General features: G+C 36.1%; 2 protein-coding genes across 2 annotated transcripts; both read left to right on the top strand.

Annotated features, from left to right (window-relative positions):
• Positions 1 to 364: 364 nt before the first annotated feature.
• Positions 365 to 4,021, top strand: LOC130238530 (ectonucleotide pyrophosphatase/phosphodiesterase family member 7-like). The gene is given in 7 exon segments (XM_056469584.1): positions 365 to 791; positions 1,161 to 1,306; positions 2,256 to 2,888; positions 2,998 to 3,235; positions 3,576 to 3,631; positions 3,634 to 3,701; positions 3,797 to 4,021. Coding segments are annotated over 7 exon segments (1,449 nt in total). The 5' UTR covers positions 365 to 544; the 3' UTR covers positions 3,858 to 4,021.
• A 2,132-nt stretch (positions 4,022 to 6,153) lies between these two features.
• On the top strand, positions 6,154 to 13,629 carry LOC130239039 (ectonucleotide pyrophosphatase/phosphodiesterase family member 7-like). Its single transcript, XM_056470193.1, has 6 exons — positions 6,154 to 6,497; positions 7,661 to 7,806; positions 9,679 to 10,311; positions 10,405 to 10,651; positions 11,148 to 11,271; positions 13,326 to 13,629. The coding sequence occupies exons 1-6, from the start codon at positions 6,251 to 6,253 to the stop codon at positions 13,384 to 13,386; spliced, it is 1,458 nt and encodes a 485-aa protein (XP_056326168.1). The 5' UTR covers positions 6,154 to 6,250; the 3' UTR covers positions 13,387 to 13,629.
• The last annotated feature ends 4,509 nt before the right edge of the window (positions 13,630 to 18,138 follow it).

The raw sequence follows: 18,138 nt of genomic DNA, 5'->3' as shown, positions 1-18,138 counted from the left end.
TGGCAGAAGTCTATTTTTTATATTGCTAGCCCACGTTTTATAAAAGCTATCTGTTCAAGTATTGTTTTTTGGGGGTGGAGTTACATTTTCCTTGAACACTACAGCTTGAACACTATGCCACCATTAACACTGTCTCAATGATTATCAGGAGATTACAACGACAATTATCTGATGCTACATTTTGTTCCAAACCATTTTTACAAGATAATAGACTGTCTAGACACTTAAATAGATACAAAATATACTGTAGACTTCATGCAGCCTACATTTAATTCAATACTGTAAGCTGTAAAAAAAAATAAGGAAAAGAGCTGAGTGATTGTTGTTGCTCTATAACTTTAGATAAGACTGTAGATAAGACAAGATAAAACATACATGCAATCAGTCTCATAAACCTCAATGATAATGTGAACTTAAGTCTGTAGAAACTGATGGCAAAGCACCAAGACAAAAGAATTGAAGCCGACAGCTGATAAATCTGTAAGATCAGACCGTAAAAACAGCTATTTTTTTCTGTGTGAAACGGAGTAGTGGAATACCTGTCATGTTGCTGGCACTGAGCATTTTGCTGCTTGTATTCCCAGCATCTTTCTCTGCTCCTGCCACAGATCGCTGCACCAGAGGAAGAAACAAACTGCTTCTAATCAGCTTTGATGGGTTCAGGTGGGATTACGACCGAGATGTGGACACCCCAAACTTGGATAGGATGGCTGTGGATGGAGTCAAAGCAGCATATGTCACTCCACCTTACCTGACCATCACCAGTCCTTCACATTTCACCCTCTTGTCTGGTAAGGAGAATAAATTAAATGAATCAAAATTATTTATTTTATACAATGCTGCCCCTAAAAATGGTGTAGTATTGTACTTGTAAACAATGCATTTCTCTACATCCATCATAACCAATAGTAAAGATATTTATGGTACTGTGGTTAATCATTGCACTATATTTAAATACTAAAATAATGAATTGCAGTTACATTTTGATTGATGTATCGGTGGTTTACTATAAAATACAATATCGTATTAATCATAAATAAACATTTATTTTGTCATTAGCATGTTTGCCACTGAAATACGAATGATAAAGCATGACATTCACCACAATGCATACACTTACAGAAATAATTGAATCAACGATCAACTGTTTTCCTCCACAGGAAGGTACATTGAGAACCATGGTGTGATTCACAATGTGTGGTTCAACACAACTACACAACAAAGGAAAGAGTACTACATGACGCAGTTTGTGGATGAATATTGGGATAATGGAACTCTACCCATTTGGATCACGGCTCAGAGACAGGTACATCTCAAAGCATAGTCAATCAATTATTAATCAGAAGCTCTAGAAGGCGTCTTTGAAATAAGAGCAAGATAAGACCAGCTGGCAATGTTATTGCACTTACATTTGTGACCCAGTGTAACAGCAGCCAGCTGTGAAGTGCTGTGCAGGTAAACCTCACTCACCTCTAAAAGGTGCTCTAGTGACAGACGCTATGACAGACACCATGGTCTTCGGCCTCCTTGTTAGAGCAACAGCCTCCCATTCAGAAAGTCGATGGTCTGATCCCAGCTTGGAGCAGGTTTTGTAGTGTAGGACTGGTGGGGTTACACTGATGCCATGACCCGGATGGGAGTGAGATTTAGGGGGGTGAGTGTAACAGACGCCAGCTATGGAAGTGCTGTCCAGGTAAACTCCTTTGACCTCTAAAAGGTGCTCTAGTGACAAACGCTAGAGGCCATGGTCTTTAGCCTCCTTGTTAGAGCAACTGCCTCCCTTGCAGAAAGTCACCAGTTCGATCGGGGTTACACCTCGGCCACAAAACCAGTGTCAGTGTGAGATTTATACATATTTATAATTGGAATACATTTTGCATTGATGGTTTCTTAGGACAGAGCCATAATTGGCAGAGACACAACTATTTGAATATCTGCAATCCAATGGTTCAAAACATTGAGAAATTCACCTTTTTTTACCTTAAATTTGTCCAAATTAAGTTTTAGCCATAAAAAGTTCTAAACAAACATTACTTATTGATATGTTTACAGTCGAAAATTTACAAAATGGGTAATGGAACATCATTTTAACTTAATATTCTATTGATTTTTAGGGGCATTTTGACTATTTTGGCAAAAATACCTGTGCAACATAAGACTGTTTTTTCTATTTCAGGGTCACATTTAATCAATTTTAAACTTGAAAGAGATATACATAAACAGTACTTGGGTTATAAATCCGTGTCCCCCCTTAGGGTCTTAAAACAGGGTCCTTGCACTTCCCTGGAACTGCAGCAACTTACCAGAATGAAATCGTTCAAGAGAGGGAGGTAGAACCAAGAGCCTATGACTATACCAATGAGACAGCATGGAAAGAGAATGTAGATAAAGTCATGAAAGACTGGTTTAAGGATCAAGACTTAGACTTTGTAACTTTGTATTTTGGTGACCCGGATGAAACTGGCCACAAACACGGCCCTGATTCACCTGAGCGACGTGAGGCGGTCAAGAAAGTGGACCGAACTGTGGGCTACATACGAGAAACTGCTGAGAATCTCGGGCTTAGTGATCATCTGAACATCATCATCACAGCTGACCATGGAATGAGCACCGTGTTCAAGGGAGACCAAGTCAAAGAAATAGTCCTCACCGACATCCCAGGGTTCTCTTACAAAGATCTGCAGTTCCACCTGTTGGACTATGGACCGACTGCAATGCTGTTGCCCAAAGAAGGGATGCTTGACAAGGTTTATTATGCCTTGAAAGGAGGCCATCCAAACCTTCACGTTTATAAGAAAGAAGACATGCCTGCTCGACTGCATTACTCCAAACATCCTCGCCTCCTTCCCATCATCCTTTATGCAGACCCAGGATATGTCATTAGTGGGGTAAATACCTAAAAAAGCCACAATAAAACATAAGAACATAAAAAAAAACACTACATTTCATGTGATTTTGTGTTTTAAACATTCTTCTGTTTTTTAAACATTCTTCTAGTTTTATCCACTTCAGAACAATAAAGGAGAACATGGCTATGACAATGAAGTCATGGACATGAAGCCTTTCTTCAGGGCAGTGGGACCAGATTTTCACCAGAACTTGTTGGTTGGACCATTCGAGACAGTCAACGTTTACCCTCTAATGTGCCACTTGATTGGGATAACACCAGAAATCAACGATGGGTCACTGGAAAACACTCGACACATGCTGAAATCCAACACGTGTGATTTAGGAGGTACAATAGATCCATTTGAATGCACATATCAGGTGTTTCCAAATTTTATAAAAGACAGTTAAATGATTTGTTCAAGGTTCATATTAAAATATCAAGGCAACATTTCACCCATTGTCTATATAATATAAATATAATATAAAACAAATTATAAGTTGCCCACATGTGAACCTTGAGTTACCCTTGAGACTTAACTTGATAAGATGTGCAGTAGACGCTGCTCTTCAACCTTTATAATTAACTATATTAACATACAGTATGAACCAGTTCAAACCATCTTATCTTAAATTACACAACATTCACATCAAACAATATGTTTTATTTATTGCTTTTTTTCCTACAGACGATCCAAAGTCAAGTCTTCAAAATGTTTTTATTGGCCTTGCTGCTGTTGTTGTTGATTTGTATTTCTTGCATTTGTGGTTGTCACATCCTACAGCGGATATAAAAAGCACAAACTTTATTCAAAGTAGGGCACAAAGCTAGATTAACACATTATTTTTTGGGACAGTTTCTTTCCTTTTCAGAAAATCTGATCTGTTTTTTATCTTTATTCTCCAACAGGGAAAAAGAGAGAGGATATGAAGATGAGATGAAAAGTGACTCCAAACAAACATCATTCTAAGTGGATGATTTTTTTTAAGGTCAAAATATAATAAACTGTTTTTACAACTGGAGATTTTCTAACAAAGCTATAATACTTTTGAAAATTCTAATATCATATGGAGAATGGTTTCACATTGGTTGTATATGAAAATATGCCATTATAAACTGCATTATAAATTGAAATGTGTGTTGAGTCTTATTTTAATGGTTTAAACCATTAAATGGAGTATATTCAATTCATTCTTTCATTCATTTTCTTTTCGGCTTAGTCCCTTTATTAATCCGAGGTCGCCACAGCGGAATGAACCACCAACTTTATGTTCAATTCATCTCAACTTAACTCATCTTTATTTCTATAGCGCTTTTACATTGTAGATTGTGTCAAAGCAGCTTAACATAGAAGTTCTAGTAAATTGAAACTGTGTCAGTCCAGTTTTCAGAGTTGAAGTTCAGTTTAGTTCAGTTCAGTGTGGTTTAATTTTCTGAAATTCCAAACATTGAAGAGCAAATCCATTGATGCGCAGCTCCACAAGTCCCAAAACCAAGCAAGCCAGTGGCGATACTAGCTGTTTTTGCACAGCTAGTGTTTTTCAGCCACTGATAAACTTCCAGTGAAAGGTTAATGTAACTATTTTAAATTCATAAGGTTCCATTTACAGCATCGATGATGTAATGTAGTAAAGTATCATTAGTTAAATAGACTTAAGCATTCATTTAGTTGTTCAGTTGTAAAATATGATGAAAGACCATTTAATGCAAACACCCTCAGGGGCAGCAGGCAATCACAGAAAGTACAATTAAAAATACTGTGATGAACATAAATTTCCATATTTTAAAGACACGTTGCAGATCAATAGAATTCAATTCAGTGCTTCTTGTCCATTCTGAGACTCTTTATATTGTATATCAATCAAGCAGTGTAGATCACTGATTTTTTAATGCACAGATCTTAAATGTGGAGATTTTGTAAAGGCATGACAGTTCACCGGACACGATTGAGCTGGCTCACTGAAAATTAGAAGTCCTTGTGCATATACCCCATTACAATAAAACAAGAAGTCAGAAAGAATGTCTGTCAATGGTGTTCAGACCCTCAGTTACTGTAGGTCTAAAAACTGTTGGGTGCTTGGTAATAACTGTGTTGCGGTCTGAATAATACAGAAAGAGGGCTGCAAGTTTGTAAGTCTAAGATCTTGTTAATGAAACAACTGATTGTTGTAGTTAGCTTTTTTGAATAGCTTATTAGCTTATTACAATATTTATCCTCCAAATATGTTGACACATAAATGAAATACTGTCAGTGAATATGTGTTTATAAACGTCTTGTTGCCAAAAAGGGTGGCTGTCTGAAATTCTTAAATCAAATGACCTGTAAAAGTAATGTTATGTGCATTATATTAATGTTATATCATGCTGAATATTGTATTGTGTTTATATGATGTTATACTGATCCACCATGAATGATCAAAGCTATTATTCTATAATCAGGAACTCATTCACAACTGAAGTTCAACAGAAGCTGCAGATAAAAAAAAATGCTAACAAAAACCCAAAACAATACATAAGAACGCCATGAACTGGCCTTGAACTCAATGGCATTGTGATTGTAGTGTTTAACATCGACCTCAAGAGTGCAACTTAAGCAGTGTTTTTAAATCATGCAAAATTCATCCAAATTGCTGTGCAGGTCTGAAGATTTAGAGAATTACACTAAACTAGATTAGGAACACGAAACTAGCACTCGGGTGCATTAACATATTCGTGACATATGCATTTCCTAGGACCACATTTTTACAATTTCAAATGTGCATAATTTCAGAATGAAATAATATTAAAAAAACATGCAAAAATAGTGTGTGGGTATAAGCAATAGAAAAACCTTTTGTTCTGCATGATCATGCATATATTAACATAGATTCTTTGCTGAAAAGGCCAGCATGAGCGTCTAAGCTAGTTAACACTGGTTTAACTGTTTAACCTTTAGAAGCACTGTCTGATTGATAAAGTCCAAATGCTTTGTTTTTTGCTGTTATAATTGCTACATAACTCAATTAGGCAATGTGAAAGTAATGACTGCTTAGATACTTATCTCTTACCTTCACACGATTCAACCTTGATATAAAAATACCAAGTTCCGTTTTACAAGCAAGTCGTAAATCTTGGAAAAATTACTCAGAAATAAGCTGCGGAATTGCTTTTGTCCCATAGTTCCTGATAAGAAACTTGATAAGATAACATAAGATAATGTAATTCTTCTCATAAACATCAATAATGTGTAATTTATGGGATGGCAAAGACCACAGACAAAAGGACCAGTTAAAAGCTGAGACCGTTAGATCAGGAACAACCTTCAAAGCCTCCAGAGAAAATCTAAACTTTTACATCAGAAGCATCTGGAGTGGAATACCTGTCATGTTACTGGCACTGAGTATTTTGCTGCTTGTATTCCCAGCATCTCTCTCTGCTCCTACCAGAGATCGCTGCACCAGAGGAAGAAACAAACTGCTTCTAATCAGCTTTGATGGGTTCAGGTGGGACTACGACCGAGATGTGGACACCCCAAATCTGGATAAGATGGCTGTGGATGGAGTCAAAGCAGCATATGTCACTCCACCTTTCCTGACCATCACCAGTCCTTCACACTTCACCCTCTTGTCTGGTAAGGAGAAAGGGAAAACAGCCATATTTTAGTAATTTAAAGTAGATATATAATATATAGCGACCATAAAAATGCAAGTTTTAGATCAAACAATGATAAATGCAACCCTCCAAATGTGCAGATGCTATACCTACTGTGTACTGAGTTACAGTTGTTCTTAATTAGACTAATGGATGTTTCATAATATTTTAAGAATGTATGTGCCATTCGAAATGAAAAAAAAAGGATATGAAATTAAAAAAAATTCTTCATACACAATAATGTGACCTGTTTTCAGTTTTACTTCATTTCTAAGCAAGAATATATTGTAGTATTTTTGCCATGTCACTGAGTGTAACGATTTATATACCAAAAAAAAGCTTGACAGGCATATTTAGTGTAGACATTAACTGATGACATACTAAAAGACTATTTAAGACTATTTGGTCCTAAAATATTAATGAATGTCATTTTAAATGTTTATACTTTGGCACCATTCTTCAAAACACCCGGATTTACCAATTTGTCATTCATTTCTTTATAAATTAAAATATAAATCACATTTAGTATTAAGACTTACTCATTATTTTGATAAGTACATGTCATATTAAGTACGTTGTTTCATTAATACATAAATACATCTCATACTACCGTATGAATGACAATGAAACATTATTTCATAATCATATTTTCCAAAATAATGTACTTGAAGCATTATAGAAGGCAATTTGCTTGCATGTCCTTTCAATCTAAATTGAATGATAAATTGTAAAATGTACAGTATAGCACCACAGTCTAATAAAGAGTTAGTTCTGAGAAAAATTTAGACCACTTGCTTTGATGATTTTTTATCTAATGCAAATAATTGTAATGTTTTTAAACGTAGCTTAAATGTATAAGTATTTTAGGGTGACTTTATATATTGTAAATACAGAGTCAATGAATAACCAAATGGATTTGCAGTTTTAAAATAATCATATTTCAAAATGGAATGATAGCAATGCCAAAGTCAGATGTTTGATATTAAAGGGAATGTGTGAATTGCAAAATAAATAGACTTGAATGCAAAGTAAATTAACTTTCATATGGGACTGCCAAATGTATGCACTCATATGTAATATTCCGGGAAAGTCTTAGTGGAAAAATGAGTAACGCTGAAAAAAATATGTTGTTGTTTTTCTTAGGAAGGTACATTGAGAACCATGGTGTTATTCATAACAACTGGTTTAACACAACTACTCAGGAAAAGAAACAATACTACATGACGCAGTTTGTGAATGATTACTGGGATAATGGAAGTCTACCCATTTGGATCACGGCTCAACGACAGGTACATCTCAAACCATTACAATTACAAAAGATTTAGTGCAAGGATTCATCTCTCAAAGTTCAAAAACAAAAGAAGAAAATTGTTATTTGAAATTATAATATTATACTTACATTCCTGGAAAGCACATTGACAACAGAACTGGTTTATGGACCATCTATCATGGGTACAAATTTTCTCTTATGGCCATACAGTATTTCCTTTCTTCATTTAGGAGTAAAAAGAAAGAACATTTACATTTATTCATTTAGCAGATGCTTTTATCCAGAACGACCTACAAATGAGCATAAAAGAAGCTCTTCATATCATCAGAGAGCAGCAGTATATACAGTTGAAGTCAGAATTATTAGCCCCATTTATTTCTGTTTAACGGAGAAAATATTTTTTCAACACATTTCTAAACATAATAGTTTTAATAACTCATTTCTAATAACTGATTCATTTTATCTTTGCCATTATAACAGTAAATAATAGTTTATTAGATATTTTTCAAGACACTTCTATACAGCTTAAAGTGACATTTAAAGGCTTAACTAGGTTTATTATTTTAACTAGACAAGATAGGGTAATTAGGCAAGTTATTGTATAACGATGGTTTGTTCGATCTATTCTAGACTATCGGAAAAAAATATAGCTTAAAAAGGCTAATGATTTTGACCTTAAAATGGTTTTTAAAAAATGTAAAACTTTGTTTATTATAGCCGAAATAAAATAAGAAACTTTCTCCAGAAGAAAAACTATTATCAGACATACTGTGAAAATTTTCTTGCTCTGTAAAACATCATTTGGGAAATCTTTAAAGAAGAAAAAAAAAATCAAAGGGGGTTTAGTAATTCTGATTTCAACTGTAAATGCTATGATAAGTCAAAGTTAAATTAAATATGTTACATTTGTTTTTATCTTCCTCCCTCCAAGCATACAGAAAGGAGAAAGTAGTGTGTAGTAAGTAAGATAATTACAAGGTGTAATATAAGACAATAAGATAAGGTGTCTGATGCATATGGAGAAGAAACGACTGTCGCATACAGGTGGTTTGTCAAACTTACTCACCTGCGTGAGTTACACAACCTTGAGTGTTGATAAGAAAGTGTCTGGTGCATGCATAATGAAGAGGAGAGAGTGTGTTCTCTACAAAAAAGTTGGAAATATCTGAGCAGTGATATAGCAGTGATGTTTAACTGAATATGAAATACATATTTCATGTTTTCCAAATGGGGCGGCACGGTGGCTCAGTGGGTAACACTGTCGCCTCACAGCAAGAAGGTCGCTGATTCGAGTCCCGGCAAGCACAGTTGGCATTTCTGTTTGGAGTTTGCATGTTCTCCTCGTGTTGGCATGGGTTTCCTCCGGGTGCTCCAGTTTACCCCACAGTACAAAGACATGCAGTATAGGTGAATTGAATAAACTAAATTGCCCTTAGTGTATGAGTGTGTGTGCGTGTGTGAATGTGAGAGTGTATGGGTGTTTCCCAATACTGGGTTGCAGATGAAATGGCAACTGCTGCGTAAAACATATCCTGGAATAATTGGCAGTTCATTCTGCTGTGGCGACTACTGATGAATAAGGGAGTAAGCAGAAGGAAAATGAATGAATGAATGTTTTCTAAACTGAATAAATGCAAAACAAAAAGACTCAACATAAGGAATGAAACTGGACAAAATTCTTACCTCAAAGAAGGCAAAGCCTTACCATATTACATAGGTGCCACAGATCAATAGAAATTTAAGTTTATAGAAATTAAATTAAAATTAAATAGAAATTAAAATTTTGTTTTTGCAGAAAGTTCACTATAGCAAAGTATACTAGGGCTTATAATAGTTATTTGCATTAATTTGAATATACTGTACACTGACTTAAAAATGTGCTCTTTTTTAGGGTCTTAAAACAGGATCCTTACACTTCCCTGGCACTGCAGCCAAATACCAGAATGAAAAAATCAAAGTAGGGGAGGTAGAACCAAGGTTTTATGATCACACAAATGAGACATCATGGATGGAAAAGGTAGATAAAGTCATAAAAGAGTGGTTTAAAGATCAAGACTTAGACTTTGTAACTTTGTATTTTGGTGACCCGGATTCAACTGGTCACAAATACGGCCCTGATTCACCTGAGCGACGTGAGGCGGTCAAGAAAGTGGACCGAACTGTGGGCTACATACGAGAAACTGCTGAGAAGCTGGGGCTCAGTGATCATCTGAACATCATCATCACAGCTGACCACGGAATGAGCACCGTGTTCAAAGGAGACCAAGTCAAAGAAATAGTCCTCACCGACATCCCAGGATTCTCTTTGAAAGATCTGAAATTTCACATGGTGGACTATGGGCCTTTTGGGATGCTGTTGCCCAAAGAAGGGATGCTTGACAAGGTTTATAATGCCTTGAAAGGAGGCCATCCACACCTTAATGTTTATAAGAAAGAAGACATGCCTGCTCGACTGCATTACTCCAAACATCCTCGCCTCCTTCCCATCATCCTCTATGCAGACCCAGGATATGTCATCAATGGGGTAAACTCCTATTATAGATATAATAAATATAAATGATAAGCATTATAAAGTATGTGACCATTTCTAAAATCTCTTTTCTGAATGATCTTCCAGTTCTACGTATTCCAGAACAATAAAGGAGAACATGGCTATGACAATGAAGTCATGGACATGAAGCCTTTCTTCAGGGCAGTGGGACCAGATTTTCACAGGAACTTGTTGGTTGGACCATTCGAGACAGTCAACGTTTACCCTCTAATGTGTCACTTGCTTGGGATAAAACCAGAAATCAATGACGGGTCACTGGAAAACACCCGACACATGCTGAAATCCAATGGAGAGGCATGTGATTCTGGAGGAGGTGACAAAAAATCTGCTCAAATATTTGATTAACTAAATCAAACATTTCAGTTATTTAATATCTAAGAAGTCAGGGATTTAAAGAAGGAAACAATATTTGTGTTGCTTTAAGAGATTAAATGATACTATAGACTTTCTGCTGTGACGTGTTCCCTAAAATATGATCCTAGCTTACTGTACTGTACTTGCAATCAACTGCAATATAAAATCAAACACAATCTCTGTTATCTATCTTGATGTTATAAGACAACATATTATGATACTCATCAGATCTGGTATCTCGATAGCTATCTTGATAAAACTCTTTACGTAAGCTTAAAAATTGCACTATTGAAACAAATAAAATTGCTTTGTCAGCAAATCGATAAAAACCTGCATAGGGAAAGATTACCCTGTCCTTCACTGCAACACCTCATGAACTATTAACATCAACTCTATCATTGTCTTATCACGAATTACACAACTTAGAGATAATCAATATTTTTTTTCCCTTACAGATGGTCCAGAGTCGAGTCTTCGGAACGTGTTCATTGGTCTTGGTGCTGTGGCTGGATTTTTATTGCTTGCGTTTGTGGTCGTTACATCCTACAACGTGCATAAAAGACGCAAAGTGAATCAAAGGTACAGCTTAGACATACATGAAGACAAAAGTCTTGTTCACACCAAAGATAAAAACTGTTATGATTACGTTATATAATTGTAATTGCTAAATATTACATTGATAAATATGATAGATTTGGGAATAGAATAGAACTCTGATATATAACAATATATGAAGAGTTTAGATGCAAAAACTACTAAAGAAACTCTAAATGCCATCTAAAATTTTTCTCTAAAATAAGTATTTTTATCAGACTCATGTGTGTATGTTCAGTAATTCAGTAATAAATAAGTCCTTTTCTAGGTCTTTAAAGTATAATATCTCAACATAAAGAAAGGAGGCTGAAAAAATTTTTTTGATAGAAATTCCATACAAGTACATGTTTGGATTTTACATATAAAATATGTCATAGACAGTATGCTACATACTGTATATTTCAAAATATTGCAAAAAAAAATTCCTTTCCATATATTTTTTTCAACCAACTGAAACCACAAATATATATATGCTATATATGAGCATATATATATATAGCATATATAGCATACATATGAGCAATATCACACAAGTAACACTGCAATAGTGCTGTATATCGGCATTGGTGGGAGGTATACGTTGGCTCAAGGCAACAGGCCGATATACAGCCATATCGCACTGCTACGAGTGTGATATTGCGTTTATACAACAGTTCGACAGCATAATCGTGTGTATAAAATTTAAATCAAGCACGAAGAGTCTCAAAATCCTTTTGTACGAGGAACTACTTTCTTCTGCCACTCATTTACATCTGGAGCTGACATCAGAACAGCAGCAACCGTTGCTACTCCACAAACTTCATTTTAGAGCTAATATTTGAATAATTCTCTAGCATAATGTCTAAAGTGATGATAAAATAGGTAATTTTTGCTCACAATTTAAGATTATAAGTCTGAACGGCATGAAACTATGTCAATCTACAGAGATTTCCCAGTATTTCTCTATAGCGATCAGGATATCACAATAATTAACCCTAAAAAAGCCGAAGCAAACACTACCAGTTTCTGTGATATAAATACAGCACTACATAATACAAAAGAGAGAGATCGACTTAGAATGTCACTTACCCGATTTATATTGATTTGTTCAGCTGTAGTTTGAAACGTACACTGAAAAACTGATGTTTTTCTCCCCAGAGGACTTATTATGCAGTCTCTGTCGCCATCTTGTGGCGGAATATCAACCATCACTTTCTTTGGCCTGCTCAGACAGGCTGATGGTGGCTGATGCACTGACTCCGATGCTCTGAAATTATAAATATTTTAAAATAGGCACTATCCTTATGAATAAACTGTATAGTTGCAATCTAAACAACTACATTCTCAACTAAAAAAAAGCCTCAAAAAAGTACATTATGTTGCCCAACAGCAGCTATACACAAGGGTGAAGGGTTAAGAGGCTGGACGAGTGCTGTTATATGCAGAATATCTCACAGCTATAAGCCAATCAAGAACCAGACAGAACTGTTATGTGTGTGTGTGTGTTTGTTTGTGTGTGTGTGTGTGTGTGTGTGTGTGTGTGTGTGTGTGTGTGTGTGTGTGTGTGTGTGCGTGCGTGCGTATATATAAATCAATGGTTGAATATATATGTAAATGGCCATTTGTTCTGCAATATTTTAAAATGTATATTACATATATGGCATGCTATTTATATATGTAAAAATCCAAACACTGAACTTGTATGTCATATTTGTAATTTGCTTATATTGCCATATATCAAAATTCAATATAGGCTAAAAAATACATCTACTAAGATAAGCAATATACTGTAATTGGAATAACTCCCAAATCAACTATTTTTTTATTGTACAAACAGCAATTTATAAATTATTTTGCTATGAAGAGCTTACACTTTTAAAGCAGCAGACAAGACTGCAGTGCTTGCTTGCTATAAAGAGAACAATATATATTGAGTTTGGTGTGGATGGTAATGCAGTTATCGTTATCATTATTAGTGTCATCAAGCCTTTATTATTATTGTCAGTACAATTTCTTTCAATCAAAATCTTATTTTTTACTTTACCTTGACTCTCCAACAGACCGAAAGTCATAGATGATGAAGACCAGATGAAAGCGGACTCCAAACAAACATCATTTTAAGAGGACAATCACTTATTTTTATTCTTAATCACTTTCACTTATGCTGGATGGTTGTTTGGAACTGGATGTAAGATTTAGGTTTTCGAATTTTCTGAAATGTTTATATAGAAAAAGTAAGAAAAATATTGTTATTACATATTTAATATTTAAGAAATTCATGTCAAAGGCAGCTTGAGTATTAAGATATTCAGAAATGTGTGTATATTTTTCAATTAACTCTTATATTGTGCTTAATATGCAATTTATAATGAAAAATTGTATGTTTATCAGAATTGTTTGTAAATTTTTAATACAAAAATGTTTACTATAAATGTTAAAATGAGCAAAAGTGACTGCTGGTCTCAGACTCCCTTTAGCGGTTGATTTAAATGCAGCATATTTTACACAATACATACTAACGCCATCTAGTGGAAATAGCCAGTACTAAAAACAATTGTGTCTACAGTTTGAGAACTAAATGCATTCAAGTAAATACTCACTGTTAATGGCAATCATAGGTTTTTCACTCAATTCATCAAGTATTCCAATACTTTGGCACCCACAAACCCACCCATCCACCCACCCCCACACACACACTTACCTTTAGCCACACACAATAGGCTGCACAACGTCAGTCGCTTCTATGGAAAAACACAAAGCAGAAAAGGGGGCTTATGAAGACTAAATGACTGACAGAAGTTATCATTACACAAAGCTCCAGATTCAATGATTTATGGTGAAATCCCGTCCAGTCATGTGGAATTTTCCCAAAATAAGTTTAAGTAAACAGCTCATGACAAAGAGGCACTCAGAGCAGCCTGGTATGCATAAACAGTTTGAACAGTGTGCTGCAGTGTAGCCCCCTCCAAACTCATTCACACACACACACACACACGTACACACACTCAGTCACCCGCCAGAGCAGAGCCAGTCTGGAAATGTGGAGTCTCCCCCTGGCACGCGCGCCAGACTCCCATCCATCTTCCAGTGCAATAACATTTCTCTGTCTCTCTGTCTCTGTCTATCGCTCTACTACTGTTGCAGGACACACACTCTGTCTGCACAGATCATCCTTTACGCTCTTGATGCAGGACACTTTTAAAGCAACGTTCAGACTTTGGTGCACTACAGCCAGTAAGATGCCTCTCAGTGGACATAAAAGTTAAGCACGTTAAACTCAGTTAACAGGACTTGCGGTATTATGTTGACAACCACAAAAATTCATGACGACATGTCTGTCCTTTTGTTTGGAAAAAAATAAAAAAATAAAACAATACGGTATTGGGCCAATTCCAAATTTTGGAAGTATTTCAGAAGTACGTAAACAATAAGTGCATGTACAATAAACTGCTTACTATAACTAGATCAATTTATTACTAAATGTGTTTAAAATGTGACAACAAAAACCTACTCAAGTAATTTCCAGTAATAAAAAGGGAATTACAGTAGCTACTGTCATTATTTGTTCACTTGTCATTAATTAAATTGCTACAAGGACTAGTCTCTGATATAGTATACAAAAACTCAAACCAAAAGCATAAATGGAAATGAAATTATGTTTTTTCAGTTCAAAAAACAGTTCAAATATGGTTATTAATCTTTATGAAATTTATTAATTTTTTTTACACCCTTAATCAGCTCTTGTTTTTCTTCACAATCCCTTGACATTGTTTGCATCATGCTCTGTTAGCTAAGGAAATTAATTAAAAAAAACAAATGCATCGTCCATAGTTAATGTTAATTCACGTTTTAGCTAACTAACTAAAGGGACTTTATTGCAAAGCATTTTAATAGACAAATTAAAGAAAGTCATGCCTTTTACTTAAAAAAAAATCTACATTTCTTTTAAAGGTGCAGTATGTAAGTTTAACACCCAGTGGTTGAACTAGGTATTACATTCCTGGATCAAAACATACGCAAGCGAAGATTTCCAGGTTGAGGAGCGGGTCTGACAATCGAATCCAAGGCTGACTTAAGTCGTGTTCTATATAAAAGCAACGATAAGCAACAGAGATAATGTTTTCCATATTAAAAGGAGGTTTTGTTATAGCCAACACCATCTCAAATTAATTAGAAACGGTTTCTATTTCTTGCAGCTGAACAACAGAAAACCTCAGGTACACCTCATGTGCTTTATTCAGTGTTAAATGCTAACAATGCGAGTTTGAACGCCATTTCACATGACATTTATTGCCATACTACTGAAAGCAGCAGCAGATAGTTTACCTCAGATCTTGATACTAAAATAAACTTTAGTAAACACATATTAGTGGTTCAGCATGTACATTTAATAATTTTAAAGAGGTTTAATATGTATTAATTAGATTATAAACCTTGCCATTTCATGAGTGGGTGCAATATTCTGTGCTTCTGAATGGTTGTATTTAAATTTCTGTCCTGTTTCGGCTGGTGCAAACAGCCAAATTGCTTATCACTGCAAATCTCGTCAGGTAGCTGTTGTTAGGACACGGGCTTACAATGTAACCTGCTCACATAATGTTTACGTTTGTAGTATATATATTATTTGCTAATTAATAACCACATCATGTGGAACTCTGAATCTGCGTCTCATTTCGGAGTCTGCTACTGTCCACCGGAGGACGCATTTCAGTCACGGGCGCATGCTTTGAGAGCCTTTCTGAATAAATGAATGAAATATGCGGTTTTCCACCAACGCAACCCGAGGTCAAAACAAAGACAGCGTTGAAGCATGTAACACTTATTTTCAAAGCAGAATAACTGACTTTAGCATTGTTTTTCAGATAAGAAAGAATGTTCACTTAGCATGTTTCTTAAATATCTGCAAACATATTATGGTATTTTTATGCTTTAGAAGAGTCAAAAACTTACATACAGCACCTTTAAAATCTTCCAAAATCTGCCGCATTTACTTCTATTGTTGAATTCTATAATCATCTCATTTCCTGTATTTCTTTTTTTTAAGACAAGTCAAAACTTGTCTTTCTGAACAGTGGCAACGCTGGCCGTGGCTGAACATGGAAGGGGGAAGTGTTGTGTGGGGTGGTTTCGCGGACGAAAGTGAAGAGCGGGGGGGACGGCAGGGGCAGGTTGGAAAGGTTTGGGGCATCCAGTAGGCCCCTAATAGTATCTCTGGGGGCCCCAAAACAGCGTGGGTCCTTAGAATTGTCCTAGCTCCCCCCTATACCCCTCATAGCTGCGCCCCTATTTGTTGAAATTGGTAGCACTTTATTTTACAGTCACATTTCTTACACACATATTATGTATAGTCATTACATAAACTGAGTAATAACTAGGTACTATGACTAACCTTAACCCTGAACCTAACCATAACCCATGTAGTTACCTTATATAACAGAGTATTTTCTAAGATTCACTTGTGTGTACTAGAAGTACAGATTTAACTATTTACTTTAAGTACAGTGCAACCATAAATATTATTCACAAAAACCAACTACAGACTTAAAAACTAAATACTTGCCTAAATTCAGCCTGTTTAGAATTTGTAATATTCTCTTTTTTGACAAAATACAGAAATGTATCCTTTTAAACTTCACTCAATTTAGAATCTGTCAGTAACAACAGAGAGTAGCGCTGTTAACTGCCGCGCTTCCTTTTGAGTCCTTGTTATGACTGTCGTTTCGGCGGGTCATTGTGTAAACACTTGGGATTTTTCCTCTGAAGACCTACATAGCACTTTTATTCTATCACAACATGTCATCTCCCAAACCGGGGCACTCTTAATATTCTCTGCTCTTATCCATTATTAGCCATGAGAGCACATGTCAAACAGACATTCTTCTGAGTGGATTTTCTCCAACTATATGCGTATGTCTGCACTATTGAACAACGGTTGGGCTGGAAAACGAGCATGTTTACATCTGAGAACAAACGTGCCGAGCTAAAGGGAATGCAGAGCAGAGTATCAAGAGGATCACGCCGAATATTTTGTTCATGCAGGGCTATTTCAGGTTTGTAGTGTATTATTTTTTTCAAGTGCTACCTTTAATTCCTCTCAATAGTAATATTCAGAAATAGCCATCTTACATTAATTTGAACACTCATATAAATTAAAATTAAAATATAGGTTTTTTTTTATTGTGGTCCATCAAAACCGCTCTCCAAGCTCCCAATAGATGAGGTTTAAAACCATTTAAACTATTTCACAAGGACTGGCCAAGATGCACTGGTGGTCTTGGTCAAACGCCATGTCTTCCCGCGGCCTTGTCTCGCGGGGGCGGACAAGAACCGTGTCGCCTCGCACTCTGGTGAGACCTCGTAGGGGCTTGCGACGACAGATTTACTCTGACAAGCTCTGTGGTATGGCCGCCTAGCTCCTGGACACCAGCACACCTCTCTGACATACCTGTCAATGAGGTGTCACTGCACAAAAAGCGCGCCGTACTTTCTTCTCCAGCGCCGCCATGGAAATACTGACTCAACACCTCCATATCCTCACTCGCCCGCTCCTACAGTCCCGCCCAGGCAGTTCTGATGAGGCATTCCTTTGAGCTGAAACAAGGCGTTAATCCATGATAACTTCTCCTCGTGCCAGCGTGTGGGTGCAGGTCTCTCCTCCAATGCTTGCCTCATGCTTTCAAGCCTGCCAGCTTGAATAACTCTAATGTAGCTGCAAGATTTAGGAGGTAATATCTATGTAAAGAGGGAAATGGTCTCAACAGTAAAGCCATAAATCTGTCATTTGTACTTTGATGGATAGACGCTTCAGAATCATTTTCACAAAGCGGCCCAACACAAAAAGCTGCCATTCGTCTGTGTCATCTACGGTTTGGG

This window comes from Danio aesculapii, chromosome 12 (genome assembly GCF_903798145.1).
Source record: "Danio aesculapii chromosome 12, fDanAes4.1, whole genome shotgun sequence".
NCBI lineage: Eukaryota > Metazoa > Chordata > Actinopteri > Cypriniformes > Danionidae > Danio > Danio aesculapii.
The sequence above is the reverse complement of the archived record's forward strand: the minus strand, read 5'-3'. Positions and strand labels throughout refer to the sequence as shown.